Source organism: Frieseomelitta varia, unplaced genomic scaffold, assembly GCF_011392965.1.
Source record: "Frieseomelitta varia isolate USP_RPSP 00005682 unplaced genomic scaffold, Fvar_1.2 scaffold_347, whole genome shotgun sequence".
Classification (NCBI taxonomy): domain Eukaryota; kingdom Metazoa; phylum Arthropoda; class Insecta; order Hymenoptera; family Apidae; genus Frieseomelitta; species Frieseomelitta varia.
In genome coordinates, this window is record NW_025110087.1 from 168,930 (window position 1) to 182,486 (window position 13,557).

The following is a 13,557-nucleotide window of genomic DNA, read 5'->3' on the forward strand; positions in this document are numbered from 1 at the left end:
ATAAAGAAGTTTTGATTTAATTATTTCCATTATTTTAGACCGCGCTATTTATTTTAAACAATGGATTCAAACGTAATAATAATAATGTTTTTGGTAGTTTATTACAAAATTTCACAAGTGAAATCTCATTTTGCCTTTTCAACCAATGAAATTCATAACAACAATGTGTAGAATTACATGTGCAAAAATGAAATCTGCGAATCCTCTTTCTGGGCTTATTCCATGAAATTGATTTTTATTTTGGGGATTCACTTGTAGTCGTAAGCAAACTGAAACACACAGAGAAAGGAATAATTAGGACATATCCACTAATCATTAATACAAATGATTGTATGATTTAATAAATTAAACTTAATATCTTTGTTACAAATTAATTAAAAATACCTATGTAACTCTATATTTATTTAACTTCTGTTTTATTTCTGTTGCATACCTTTTTAATATAAGTATTTATATATAAAGAGAAATAAATAAAACGAAAAATTCAAGTCTCTATGGTTCTTTATGTGATAAATTACAATTAAGAATATTGATCTATCAAATAATTTTTATTAATTATTGAATTCTGTTGAAAGAGCTATTAATAAAATATAAATCTTCACAAGTTATAAATTAATAAATGGTTTATATGAAATAAAGGATAAAATAGATATGCAATATGAAAATGAGTGTTCATTGTGATTGAAGACAAAAATGAAAAATTGACCTAAAAATACTTTTCAAATAAAATTGCAATTTTACGCAGTAAGCATTAATGCTAAAATGTAACAAATGTTATAATAAACAGGTTATGTGGAAACTATATAATTATATTGCTGCAATAATTTGTAACTGTAAAAAGATGCTTATAAAATTAACAAAATACAGTTAGTAATTAAAATTCAAAACAAAAGAAATAATAATTGATACTAATGATATATAACGTGACAACTATGTAACATTATTATTTCATATTGAAACTTTACCATTAAATTTAAATAAAATTTAAATCTGAATACATGTAACAATAATTGGTGGTAATACCTCCAAGTACGAAGCAGGAAACACTGGAAATAAATCCACTGAGAAAACTATTAAAGGGGAATGTTCCGACTAGACAACAATACACGAATTCTATGACACCCGTTAAAAATACATAAAGCAGATAAGCATCTATTATTTTGAGCTTCTTCGGCGTATTTTTCGCATACTCCTGCCAAAATTTCGCCACAATTGTTAACGCCGTCATTTTGTCTATAAACTGTTTTTGACGTCCGTAGGTTAGATTTTGTAGGTTAGATTGAACTCCGACGTCAGCACGCGTGGCAACGGTTTTTTCTGGAACTTTGGATATCAACATCGATTATTATCGATATCAAGTTTTGCGATTGGAAATCGTCAATATTGTCTACGCAAGTATCAATAATTTCGATATTCTTTTGTTTCTGTAACTGTAAATCGTATTACCATTTCTAGCTAGCTAGTGATTCTATTTCGAATTTTGTTGAACGAAAAGTTTTAAAAATTCAAAGTATCGAGAACAATCGATAGTTATCGTATAAATACACTGTTGAGAAATTTCCAACATTATCGATCTCCGGCGTGTTGGTTCGACTTGTATTCGACTATCAATAGTCTGTGAATGTCGCAAAACACCAAACAAATGATGTAGAGGTTAAGATACAGTGTTTAACGGTAATGTCGAAACGATTGAGCATACATTTTTGAAAGATACGTGACAACTGGATTTTAATTTCTACAGGTAAAATGACAGACGAGAAAGCTCAGACGCAAGAGTTCAAGTTAGACCCAGACTGCGAGTTGAGATTTGAAGTTGAATCTAAAAATGAGAAGGTTACGCTAGAGGTATTTATCACATCATTCTATGTTGCGTTTCATTATTACTTCTATCAATTTCGTATGCCTTTTATTTAGTTCCATCTTCACTTTAACAAACCATACCAATTAGCAAATTATGCCAATCCTTTTGGTTTTTAGTTGAAAAGCGGACTAGCAGAGGTTTTTGGCACAGAACTTGTGAAAGGCAAGAAGTATGAATTTATCGCCGGTGCTAAAGTAGCTGTGTTCACTTGGCAAGGCTGTACGGTTGAGTTAGTGGGAAAGACTGATGTTAGCTACGTAGCTAAAGAGACTCCAATGGGCCTCTATTTAAATTGCCATGCAGCAATGGAAAGACTCAGGGAAGCTGCAGAAAAGGAGGACACCAGGGGCCCAATAACAATGGTTGTTGGCCCATGCGACGTTGGGAAGTCAACTCTTTGCAGGCTTTTATTGAATTACGCGGTTAGGATGGGACGCAGGCCAATCTTTGTGGACTTGGATGTAGGCCAAGGCCACATAGCAATACCTGGCACTGTTGGAGCACTGCTGGTTGAACGTCCTTCCAACGTAGTTGATGGATTCAGTCAGCAAGCACCCTTAGTGTTTCACTTTGGACACAAAACGCCACAAGCCAATGTTGCTCTTTACAATCTTCTTGTAACTCGCCTTGCAGAGGTCTGTTCTGACAGACTTCAAGCGAACAAAAAGGCCAGGGTGTCGGGGATCGTGATAAACACCTGTGGCTGGGTGAAAGGGGATGGATATAAGTTATTGACACACGCTGCCCAGGCATTCGAGGTGGATGCGATTCTGGTACTGGATCAAGAGAGGCTGTACAACGAGCTTGTCAGAGACATGCCAGACTTTGTTAAAGTTGTGTTCCTGCCGAAGAGTGGTGGAGTTGTTGAGAGGAGTCAGGCTCAAAGAACAGAGGCCAGAGATCAGGGTGTCAGGGAATACTTCTACGGTTCCAGAACACCGCTCTATCCGCACAGTTTTGAGGTGAAATGGAGCGAGGCCAGATTGTACAAAATCGGAGCTCCAGTCCTCCCTGCGTCGTGCATGCCGCTTGGAATGAAGGCGGAAGATAATCTGACGAAACTGGTAGCTGTTACACCAGGGCCAAACCTCCTTCATCACTTGTTATCTGTCTCGTTTGCTGATTCACCGGAGGATGACGTAGTGCAAACCAATGTAGCTGGATTTGTCTGCGTGTAAGAATTATTACAAAATTACTATTACAAGTGTATCAACGTACAGTTACGAAATTATTCGTTTATTTTTAAAGATATTAATGCTAGAACGTTTTGTTTGTAGGACCAACGTCGACGTTGATAGACAAACGTTTACAGTCTTGAGCCCGCAACCACGACCATTGCCAAACACAGTCTTACTCTTATCAGATATACAATTTATGGACAGTCATTGACGGTTTTGTGCAGTACATTAAGTTTATTTATCTTAATAAAGTCAATTTTTTATTAAAATGTTCTTTTATTATCTTCCCCTATTCTGGATTCGGTAATAATTCTTTTTCAAATGATACATTAATTCTAATAAAAATCAAATTAGCTATATAATTATGATATTATATACATTTTCGCAATATACGACTATTTTTATAATATCAATAAACAAAATTATAAGATAACAAAACGAAAATGTTTTTAAAATTTCGAACGAGTGCTTCGATGTATTGGGTACGATTTCTAAATTTTTATATATATGTATTTAGAGAATCTAATTCTAATGATACAATTGAAAAAGTAGCCAGTCAATGCTGTTAATTAATTCTTTTTGCAATTGAAAATTTGCTCGGTTCATGGACCCTGAAATGCTAGCGCCGCGTAGCGGTGAAATGATGGAACTAATCGCTATCTCTGTCCTTGTTGCACAATGTTACGCTCCTTGTCTACGGATGGTGCTGCCATCTAAGCCAGTTCATTTTCTGTTGGAACTAAAAGGACAAATTGGAAAAATCCGATAGATGGCAGCACCTCGTTTATAGACAAGGAGGGCAGCAGTATGTGACAAGGACAGACATATACATACGTAATAGACAAGGAGAACAACAGTGTGCGACAAGGACAGAGATAGCGATTAGTTCCACGGTTTCACCGCTACGCGGCGCTAGTATTTCAATGTCCATAACTCGACCAATTTTTTTATTTGCAAAATAAATTAATTATAAGAATTAATTCGTGGTTTCTTGCAATTGTATCGTTTTCTTTAGAAACTCAGCTTTTCCCCTATACCTCATTTGTCCAGTAAAAATCCCATATAGAAGATTTATAAATCTTCTCAGTAACTCAAGGCACCTGCTCGAATGAAACATTTAATTTCTCTCGAAAATTGCATTGTGTAAAATCTTTTTCACTCGAAGGGGCGTCAGCTTCTTGCGTCTGAGATTCTCACGAGTTGTCTTCTTGAGAACGAAAGAAATAAAGAGACGGTGGAGAGAAAATGAGAAGCATTCGGTCCGATGTACCAGATATTTCTCAGTTCGAGAGGAGACTTCGTGAAATAATTTATGAACACCAACGAAATGCAGTAAGCACGTTTCTCTTAAGTATAGAGTTTCTTTGAGTCAAAATGAAAAGAAATAAATAAATAAATAAATAAACGAATTCCAAAAATTAAAATGATACAATTCGAATAAAAATATATATGTATATATAGTGTATATGTTTTCTGCTCAGGCAGAGTTGAACAATTTGGAAAAGGAACGTTTATCGATACGCGAGGAGCTTTGTTCGAAGGACCATCTGTTGCAAAACGAGCGAAGGATATCGAACGAGCTGAAAACTCGTTTAAAAACAGCGTCGTTGACGATCAATCGTTTGGAGGAGGAGAGAATGCGTGACAAGATCGATCACACGAATTTGTCAGTAAATTACGAGAGTTTGCTTCAGGAGCGTGATATATTTAAGAAGGAAGCTATGTGTTGCCAAACGGAGGCCGCGAAATTCAAATTCAAAGTCGATAGTTTGGAGGGCACGCTGCGGCGGGAAATTCGAAAGAGAGAGAAGTTGGAACAAGCATTGACAGAACTGAAGAACGATTATGAGAAAATAACCGTTAATATCGATAAGTAAGGAAACGTGCTATCTTATCTACGCGCTATTATTCTTTGGAAACTTATTGGAAAATCCTCGTTGCATTTATTTCACAAAATTAGATAATCATTTATAGTATTACAATTATAAATTATAAATTATTTTTAATTTATTTTAGGAGTATCGTCCGGCTTGGAAAGGAGCAGGAGTACTTACTAAACAGTGGTAAAGCTATAATTCTCCTAAACAAACGGTTGCAAACATTTGGTCTCTGCTCTCACGCGATTAATCAAAGAAACAAAGCACGTGAGAGAGATTTACAACGTAAATTAATTGCTTCTTCTATTAACGAATCCACCAGATTGTCCAGCAATGACGCGTTACATCCAGAAATCGAAAATCTATGTTCCAAGGTATATAAATTATATTACTTTTCGTTTTTTATCTTATACTATTCATTGCGTTTGTGTTTCTCACTTTCTTAGTTAAAGGAAATGTTGACAAATTTAAAAACGAAGATGCAAGATTCCGCGTTGTTCGAAGAAAAACTAGATAGGATCTTCAACGAGTTCTCTGCAAATTTCACACAAGTACAAACAACGATGAGAACAACTCTCAACGAATAAACGAATCAGTTCGATGATTACCAACATTTATTTCATTTCGGTTTCTCGATACATTCTGATAAGTAAGAGGTTTATTTCGACTTGATAAAATATTTCGAAATAAAATTACAATGCTTATATCGTTATAAAACATGTTAAAAAATTACTGACAATTTTGTATGTACATCATCCTTGCGCTCCAAGCAGTTTAAGATTGTAAGATTAGCCGTTAATTCGTTGCCATTTTTAATTTGTTCCATTTTGTTAAGAAATTGAAATTGGGTGTTTTTTTCTGAGTTCTCGATTCGGTGAAAAGAAAGAAAAAAAAAAGAAAAGAAAAGAACAAAAACGAAAAATTATTCGTATGTGATGCATAGTTTCTTTCTTTCTTTCTTTCTTTTTTTTTTTAAATAGCATTACGTCTATATCTACTAAGATTAAAAAAAAAGTTGACGTTGAATCGTCGTAGTCGTATAAATAATATCAATAACATTATAAACGGAATCGTGTAACGTTATAATTATTGTACGCAACTAATCGATAATAACATTTGACAATGACAATTAAAAAATTGATCGCGTCTCCGTGTCAAAGGAAAGGCAGGTTATTACAATAAAAATAGACGAATAGGATTAATATAAAATGTATTATAATAATCGTATATTTTAAGTATATAAGTGGAAACAGATTGGGGTCCCTTTTCCTCCGTTTCCCCGAGGGGAAAACAACAAAAAAGAGAACCCCCTGTTTCTGTTGGAAAAAGAAAAACTATTACAACAAGCGTTTTAAACGAAGACGAAGTCTGTGTTCAAATCTTTTTTCTTGTTACTTTTTTTTGTCATTTTTTTTCAACAACAGAGAGAAAGATAGAAAATAAAAAGAAAAATATCGAAAGAACCTCCTCTTCTTCTTCTCATATTCTTAGAATTCTGAATTTGCGCTAATTAATCGATGAATTAATTAAATGAAGAGTCCCTCTTCGATCTGGTGAAAAAGCTAACTTGACTTGATGTGTATATAGATATATATATATATATATATAGATACAGGTATACACATATCTATATATATATTTTTTTTCATATATTTATTTATATATTTATATATAAAAAATGACCGCCCATTGTTCACCTATTCGCATCCCCCTTCGTTTTTCTATTTTCTTTTCTTTTGTCTTCCTTTTACAATGTCTTATAAACAAATAGCTTCAAAATGTATCGGGGAAAAAGGAAGAAATTTCTTGCTCGTAAATTTCTCGAGAGAGAAATCCCTTTCTTTCGTTTTCTCTTTCTTTATTTTTCTTTTTTCATTCGTTTAAATAAAGCGAATGCAAAAAAAAAAAGGGAAAAAATAAACGTGTTAAAAAATCGATCGTACTCCTTGATTAATTGAAACTTGGAGGAGAAACTTTGTATGCGAACGCAAAAATACAAAAACATTTCATAATTTCCATGTCTGTGTGACTTAATATATAGCCGAATTTTAATAAAAGAGAAGCAAAATTCCTGAACTCGTGGAATATCGGACAATCGTGTAAACGAGAACAGAAATTTCCATACAGCAGCTTGCGAAACTATTCAAAACGCATGTGGACATGAATACATTATGAATATATTGTGTTGTGCAAAACTTTTTAAAATTACAACGCTGTAGTAGCAAGATCTAACTATCATGAGTATATTTAGTGCATCAAAGATATTCAATACAACTACTTATGTTTCACAGAGATCACAAATGTATCTATTACATAATAGGCCTTGATATTATTTCAAACCTAATCTAAACCATTTTCGATATTTCATGGTAAAGACAACCGTGTACTGCATACTAATTCTCGTTTGAAACATGTTATCAATATAATCATGATAGTCGTCTCCTATTGTACTGACATTGAAGCTCATCCTCCATTAAAAATAAGTTTCATACAACATGCAATATACGCATAAAAATTCCCCATGGTAAGTATTTAAACAGTTCCACGAGCCACTGTAATTTAACACTTAAAACAAATCAACGGCTGCTTATTGCTTCTACGGGTGACCAACTTCCAGCTTATCGTTACTATTCTCAGTTATAGCAAAGCCTGCAACAATATGTGTATGAATCGCATGACGAAACGAAAAGCAGAATCGCGCGTCACTTGAGACGCGCGATCCTAAAAGATCGATTTAGTTTCTAAATTGCTCATTGACTGATCTAAAGGTTAAAAATTAACCTTCCTCAGACATACTGATATCGATTTTACGCGACACAAGCGTTTTAAAGACTGCTCGATCAATTGCACTCCCGGTACTTCGTTACGAAAAACGTGACAAGTAGAAACGATGTGATTTATGGTGGTATTCGAGCGTCATTAAAAAATTATCAAAAATTATCACAATTCGCGATTCGTTCCCTTCGAGAAATTCTTGAAGGTGTCTTTTTTCATTTCTTCTTCTTCGTCCTCTTCTTTTTCTTTTTCTTTTTTTCTTCTTCTTCCTCTTCCTTTTTTTTCTTTTTTTACTTTTTTTGTCGTTTTAATTTCTTTACGGAAAGAGCGAGGGGAAAGACAGTTTCTCCTCCAGGATAAAAAGAGCTCCTATGTGATCAGTAAAAAAGAGAGACCGACAGCGACGGAGGGAAACGAAGGTGGCCGTCAAGGAGTAAAATCACAGAAGTACTCGCGACGTGCAGCGAGCGAAGGAGACCGAGGGTAAAGAGTAGTGGGTGACGGTCGAGGTAATGCCGGCTGAAGGGTCAGAGTATAGTGCACCGTGCAAGCCAACTTGGTGGCTTCCTCTGTGGCTCGGATGGTTTCAGCTGATGTCCTCCTCCCTTTGGTGGGTTTGATGCCTCCTGTGTTCAAAACAATATCACTGTCAAATACCAATTTTATATTTCTCCCTGTACCCTATTTTTAAATATAAATGTACTGCAGATATGTGAATTCATATTTCTATGAATTTTGGTTACTAAATATTTTAAACATTGTATGTATTTTTGCATCTTCAAATTTGCTATAAATGAATATAAATCCACAGTCTAAGTAACAAGTCATTTCAAACAATTCAATTAGATTGGTATTATTTATGTTATTTTTATTATTTAGCTTGTTAATATTACAATTATTTCTATTTTCTCATGGAACTCAAATGAAATGTCCCCAGAAAAAGGTTATTAATAATTTAAAAAACATTCCAATTAGTATTGTTTTTTTAAATTATATAATATTAAACATTTTATGCAATATCTGTGATACAATAAATTCTTTTCAAACCACATGCAAAAAGTAAATGCAATAAAAAAAATATATTTAGGAACAAGATTTTTAAAAGAAAATTAAAAATATTAGTAACGTAAAAGCAACAATAAGAAATGAAGTCTGTAAAATATTATGTGCACATAAACTTTTAATATGCATCTTATTACATAGTAAAAGCATGGTTTGATAAAATGAGCAGATTTCAACATAGACAAAAACATGCATACATAATAATATTAGTAACTAAATCAGAAAAATTTTCCACAGTAAGTGATATTTTGGAACAACTGGAGAGAAAATAATTTGCAATGAATTTATAATTAATAATAAGCGAAAAATTATTTTTTAATATTTAAACAATATATGCATGCGTTAATATGAAAAGCATAAATTACAAGTAGGTATACAAAACATTGTAATATGTAGAGAGAGAAAGAGTTACCTTCTGCCGAGACAGACCCGCACCAAACACAGAGAAACAGACACAGGAAACAAAGAAATGATGGTTAATCAATATAAAACTATTTGCTAGAACGTATCTGTAAAAGCAACTAAATTATATCTAAACAAATATTAATCTTTATCTGTGGAGAATGATTAAAACGAATTTCAGAATTACCACTGAAAAAAATTACCAGTCTATATTTTGTTAAAAATTTGTTTTTTTTTACTATTAACTAACTATTTTTGGTGATAATAACAAATTATTAATCAAATCGTTTTTCATTTTATTGTCCTAACTACAGAGAAAAACAAAAGAAAAAAGCAGAATCATATTGAAAAAACATATTTACCAGTTTCTTTTCCATTTTCGCCTTAATGTCTCGTGCAAGAGTGTAAAATGCCTCCTCAACATTGATACTAGATTTAGCAGAGGTTTCCATAAATTTAATTCCATATTCAACAGCAAGTTGTTCTCCTCGTTCCTTTGAAACTTGTCGCTTCTCTGTGAGCTCACATTTATTGCCCAATAACATCTTCTCCACATCCGCCGAAGCATTTTCTTCAATGTTTCTAATCCAGTTCTTTATGTTCTCAAAACTTTTCTCATTGGTTACATCATAAACTAACATTATACCCATTGCACCACGATAATATGCTGTGGTTATTGTACGAAATCTTTCTTGACCTGCTGTATCCCTTTAAAAAGATATAAAACAATGTTATTACCCTGAATAATTCATTTAAGCAATCTAATTTTCTTAAGAAATAGAGATGTTTCACAAAAATATTTGATATCTATTAAAAAATTCTAAATTTGTTACATTTCTATTAAAATCAGGTATTGACACTACATTCTTTTTAATAGTTACATTATGGACTCATGTTTTAAAAGACTAAAGTGGTTACTTAGTACTTACCATATTTGTAATTTTATTTTCTTGCCATCTAATTCTATGGTCCTTATTTTAAAATCAATTCCTGGAAGCATGAAATAAATAAGTAACATAAATCAATAGTTAAAAGAATTTACTGAACTAAAGAAAATAAGTAATATATATATATATATATATTTTTTTTTTTTTTTTTTGAAAATGCTTCTAACATCTTGCATATAATAAATATTCTAATAATATTATGAATCTCTGAGAATACTAGACTGAATTTCAAATTTATTTCAAATATTTTAATAAATGTTTTCAAGTATAATTCTGTAATATCTATTCTATATTCTTTTCTTAATTTACTTAAAAATTGATTTAAATCAAAGTTATAACAATTATAAAGTATTATGAATTACATTTACAAATAAAAGAATCCATGTTATGCTATGAATAATTAATCATGCATGAATATGCATTTGAATCAACATAAATTTATTATTCTGCATGACTACACAAAACTATTATATAGGATAATTGTTAAGCATTTTAAAAATTTCAGATTATTTCAGATAAACTTTACATATATTTTTCTATTGATGCATCACAAACATTATATATAATTGCCTAAGTTCTTTGCATTAGGATATTATCAAAAGTTTGCAACATATTCAAACTATAAAATACAAAATATAGCCTATAGCTTACAAAATACAAAATGTAGAATATAGAATATAGAATTATCTTAAAAATATAGGTGCATTAAGTTCCATAAAATATTCCACCTTTTGTTTAATAAGAAAAATAATTGGCTAATCTGATTTCATGTACTTTATATAATTTTGTGATAAGAAGATTGATAATTAACATTGGTAAAAAATCAAACTTTTTTCATACAAAGTTACATTTTGTTCAAACCACATATATAAATGTAAAAAAAAACATAATACGATATAAAACATATGACTACTAGTAATGTGATACTTCTAATGGATCTTCTTTCATGTATCAATTTTTTTTAATTTACTTGAATACAAAATCGAATTACAAATTCAATTAACACAGAAATTCATTGACATTGAATTTCTTACACATTTTATCATATTTATAAAAAACGTGTTTCTATGAATTCATTATTTGAATCTCTTTTAATATAATACACATAAATAAATAAGAAAACTTAGTCTCAAGTGTTATTAATTATGCCTAATTTTAACACCTGTACGTAATATCAACTTCTTTTAGGCATAAATAAAAAATTCATCATACTAAATGAAGTACACATAAATAGATAAGAATGATTTATCAAGTTGCACGAATATTTCGTAAAACATATAAATAGCTAAATCTGTATATAGAAATACAAATATTATACATACATATGTATATGTAAAATAAATAACCTAATATATATAAGATATATAAGATAAACAAATAAACAAATAAAGATCCTTCTATAAATTTCAATAAACAAAAAAAAATCTAAATCAGGAACTTGGTATACAAAACAAAAGGTATACAAATTACAGAACAAAAATAAATACACTGCTATGCTCAAAGGTTTTTTCTACAAAGATAGTGTATGATATTCAAATGATCGTTGCATAAGCAACAAGCATCTAAATTGGTTCTCTAAAAGGCTATATCTTAAAAAAAAAAGAAACCAAATATATGGCTATATTTACACTTTTTAAAATAGGAAACGTTATTGAGAAAAAACAATCTCCTGACAATTCAAGTCATTCAATCATACACGGAGACTTGATGAGTAATTCGCACACTGATATTCATTTAAAAAATATGTACTACTAATCTGAAGCTGCGTCGAAATCTGTAAATAAGATTGAACAAATAAAAGCAAACGAGAAGAACAGTTTAATAGATGAAAAGAGGCGAGGAAAAGGGTGTACTTACCAATGGTCGAGATGAAGGTCGTATTGAAAGCATCCTCGGAGAACCTGAAGAGGACGCACGTCTTACCGACCCCTGAGTCACCAATCAGCAACAACTTGAACAAATAATCATACGTCTTCGCCATTCTATTTCACAGTCGCACACTCTATTTTACACTCCGATCCCCCTTTCGCTCGACTTCTTTCTATCCCTACAGTTTTATTCTCTCAGTCCCCTTTTGACACACGATCTTTTCCCTCCCGTGATCGTGATCCTTGGAATTCCAATGACGCACCCTTTAAACCGAAAAGCGAGCGCACTCCGTCAAAATCGGTGACCGACTATCACGGCGATGCCTGTGCTCAGAGATGATCTAAAGGTGAGACTGTCGCTGGAATAGGCTCGGATGCGGCGAAACTCGCGCGATAGATCACGTAAAAACATCTGTCAGAAAAAGCGATGACAGCCATCGGTAAGTACGAGTTTTTCTCTGGTGTTGTGGCCAGCCTTCTGACCGCACCACAGGTGATGCGCGCGTGTGTATACGCATACGCAACACGTGTGTCGGCAACAAGCCGAATCTTCACGCGACTCGTCGAACACAGTAAGGCATACATGCATGAAGAGAAAGAAATCTTCACGCCGTCAAACCAATTTGGTAACGATTGGACTATAAGGCCTGATAATGATGAAAAATTATGAATATATAGATAGGAAAAATATCTTGCAAAGAAAAAATAAAATCAATTTATACAGTAAAATCAACTGTATGTTACTTCTAAAATCGTAGTTCTTCTCATAATAGCTTTTATGGCATAGAATACACGAGGTGTTGTGTCTTTGTTTTAGATACAAGTTCACCAAACACGAGACATAACCTAAACCTAGAAATTTGAAGATCGGGCTAAGCATTACGTAGAACGTAATTTTCTTAATTAAGCGAAAATGACTGCGACTGGTGGCAAGAAGCGTAAAGTTTCTAAAAAGAACAAGAAAGCATGGCGTAAATATGTGGATATGGGTGACGTTGACAAATTCTTGGAAAATACCCGGCTAGAGGAGAGGTTAGGTTCGTTTGCTGCTCGCGAGAATTCAGAATTGTTCGTTATTTCTGCGACAAGACCAGTGCTTTCAAAGAAACAACGTAGGGAATTATTGAAATCAAAGGAACCAAAGTGCTTTAGCATTTTGAAACCTCACACGGCTGTCCCAGATCCAATATCGAAAAGAAATCGCGTAAGGACCAGAGAAGAAAGAAGAGATTCCCGATTGCGAACCAAAGAACAGAGGAGAAATGCACAGATTTTAAAAAAGAGAGCTATCCAAACATCCCAGGAATTGCAAAATAATAACAACAACGTAAAAACAAAATAATTATATACCTTGTACGATAATTTTACATTTCTGTATTTCAACTTGTGATAGAACTGAAATTATAATTTATTTTTTACTGAACTTGTAATAATATGTTGTTAAAAGCAATGACAACGATAAATGGAATAAAACACATTTTGTAACCTATAGATATTGAGAATTATTTAACTCAAGCCTAAATATATGTCAATTTTCCACGTTAGACAAAACTTGTGGATTATTTTCAATTCTGATTACTTTTAAAT

The 13,557-nt window shown here is 32.4% G+C and overlaps 5 protein-coding genes across 6 annotated transcripts; 3 read left to right on the plus strand and 2 right to left on the minus strand.

Moving 5' to 3' along the window:
- Positions 1-82: 82 nt before the first annotated feature.
- On the minus strand, positions 83-1,325 carry LOC122530552 (dolichyl-diphosphooligosaccharide--protein glycosyltransferase subunit DAD1). The gene is made up of 2 exons (XM_043657609.1): positions 1,024-1,325; positions 83-269 (listed from the first exon to the last, which is right to left on the minus strand). Exons 1-2 carry the CDS (start codon positions 1,226-1,228, stop codon positions 139-141), a joined length of 336 nt encoding a protein of 111 aa, XP_043513544.1. The 5' UTR covers positions 1,229-1,325; the 3' UTR covers positions 83-138.
- Positions 1,326-1,390: 65 nt separating this feature from the next.
- LOC122530551 (protein CLP1 homolog) lies at positions 1,391-3,280 on the plus strand. The gene is made up of 4 exons (XM_043657608.1): positions 1,391-1,674; positions 1,742-1,845; positions 1,978-3,035; positions 3,139-3,280. Exons 2-4 carry the CDS (start codon positions 1,747-1,749, stop codon positions 3,248-3,250), a joined length of 1,269 nt encoding a protein of 422 aa, XP_043513543.1. The 5' UTR covers positions 1,391-1,674; positions 1,742-1,746; the 3' UTR covers positions 3,251-3,280.
- Positions 3,281-4,187: 907 nt separating this feature from the next.
- LOC122530594 lies at positions 4,188-5,762 on the plus strand. The gene is made up of 4 exons (XM_043657685.1): positions 4,188-4,371; positions 4,521-4,912; positions 5,056-5,290; positions 5,363-5,762. Exons 1-4 carry the CDS (start codon positions 4,285-4,287, stop codon positions 5,501-5,503), a joined length of 855 nt encoding a protein of 284 aa, XP_043513620.1. The 5' UTR covers positions 4,188-4,284; the 3' UTR covers positions 5,504-5,762.
- On the minus strand, positions 5,513-12,159 carry LOC122530595 (ras-related protein Rab-8A-like). Of its 2 annotated transcripts, XM_043657687.1 has the most exons (5): positions 11,960-12,159; positions 10,085-10,145; positions 9,518-9,863; positions 9,166-9,168; positions 5,513-8,317 (listed from the first exon to the last, which is right to left on the minus strand). In XM_043657687.1, exons 1-5 carry the CDS (start codon positions 12,081-12,083, stop codon positions 8,219-8,221), a joined length of 633 nt encoding a protein of 210 aa, XP_043513622.1. In that variant the 5' UTR covers positions 12,084-12,159; the 3' UTR covers positions 5,513-8,218. The 2 variants fall into 2 exon arrangements, with proteins under 2 accessions (XP_043513622.1, XP_043513623.1); XM_043657688.1 differs by lacking the exon at positions 9,166-9,168.
- A 131-nt stretch (positions 12,160-12,290) lies between these two features.
- Positions 12,291-13,485, plus strand: LOC122530596 (ribosome biogenesis protein NOP53-like). The gene is made up of 2 exons (XM_043657689.1): positions 12,291-12,410; positions 12,788-13,485. Exon 2 carries the CDS (start codon positions 12,884-12,886, stop codon positions 13,310-13,312), a length of 429 nt encoding a protein of 142 aa, XP_043513624.1. The 5' UTR covers positions 12,291-12,410; positions 12,788-12,883; the 3' UTR covers positions 13,313-13,485.
- Positions 13,486-13,557: the final 72 nt, after the last annotated feature.

What these genes read in the sequence shown, in the direction of transcription:
- LOC122530552 (XM_043657609.1), bottom strand. Translation starts at nt 1,228, where the DNA reads ATGACGGCGTTAACAATTGTGGCGAAATTTTGGCAGGAGTATGCGAAA. An exon ending in TTCCTGCTTCGTACTTGGAG is followed by an intron (nt 270 to 1,023) that starts GTATTACCACCA and finishes TGTGTGTTTCAG; the next exon opens with TTTGCTTACGACTACAAGTG.
- LOC122530551 (XM_043657608.1), top strand. Translation starts at nt 1,747, where the DNA reads ATGACAGACGAGAAAGCTCAGACGCAAGAGTTCAAGTTAGACCCAGAC. An exon ending in ATGAGAAGGTTACGCTAGAG is followed by an intron (nt 1,846 to 1,977) that starts GTATTTATCACA and finishes TTTGGTTTTTAG; the next exon opens with TTGAAAAGCGGACTAGCAGA. An exon ending in GTAGCTGGATTTGTCTGCGT is followed by an intron (nt 3,036 to 3,138) that starts GTAAGAATTATT and finishes TTTTGTTTGTAG; the next exon opens with GACCAACGTCGACGTTGATA.
- LOC122530594 (XM_043657685.1), top strand. Translation starts at nt 4,285, where the DNA reads ATGAGAAGCATTCGGTCCGATGTACCAGATATTTCTCAGTTCGAGAGG. An exon ending in ATGAACACCAACGAAATGCA is followed by an intron (nt 4,372 to 4,520) that starts GTAAGCACGTTT and finishes TTTTCTGCTCAG; the next exon opens with GCAGAGTTGAACAATTTGGA. An exon ending in ATAACCGTTAATATCGATAA is followed by an intron (nt 4,913 to 5,055) that starts GTAAGGAAACGT and finishes AATTTATTTTAG; the next exon opens with GAGTATCGTCCGGCTTGGAA.
- LOC122530595 (XM_043657687.1), bottom strand. Translation starts at nt 12,083, where the DNA reads ATGGCGAAGACGTATGATTATTTGTTCAAGTTGTTGCTGATTGGTGAC. An exon ending in GACCTTCATCTCGACCATTG is followed by an intron (nt 10,146 to 11,959) that starts GTAAGTACACCC and finishes TCATGCTTCCAG; the next exon opens with GAATTGATTTTAAAATAAGG. An exon ending in AAAATAAAATTACAAATATG is followed by an intron (nt 9,864 to 10,084) that starts GTAAGTACTAAG and finishes ATCTTTTTAAAG; the next exon opens with GGATACAGCAGGTCAAGAAA.
- LOC122530596 (XM_043657689.1), top strand. Translation starts at nt 12,884, where the DNA reads ATGACTGCGACTGGTGGCAAGAAGCGTAAAGTTTCTAAAAAGAACAAG.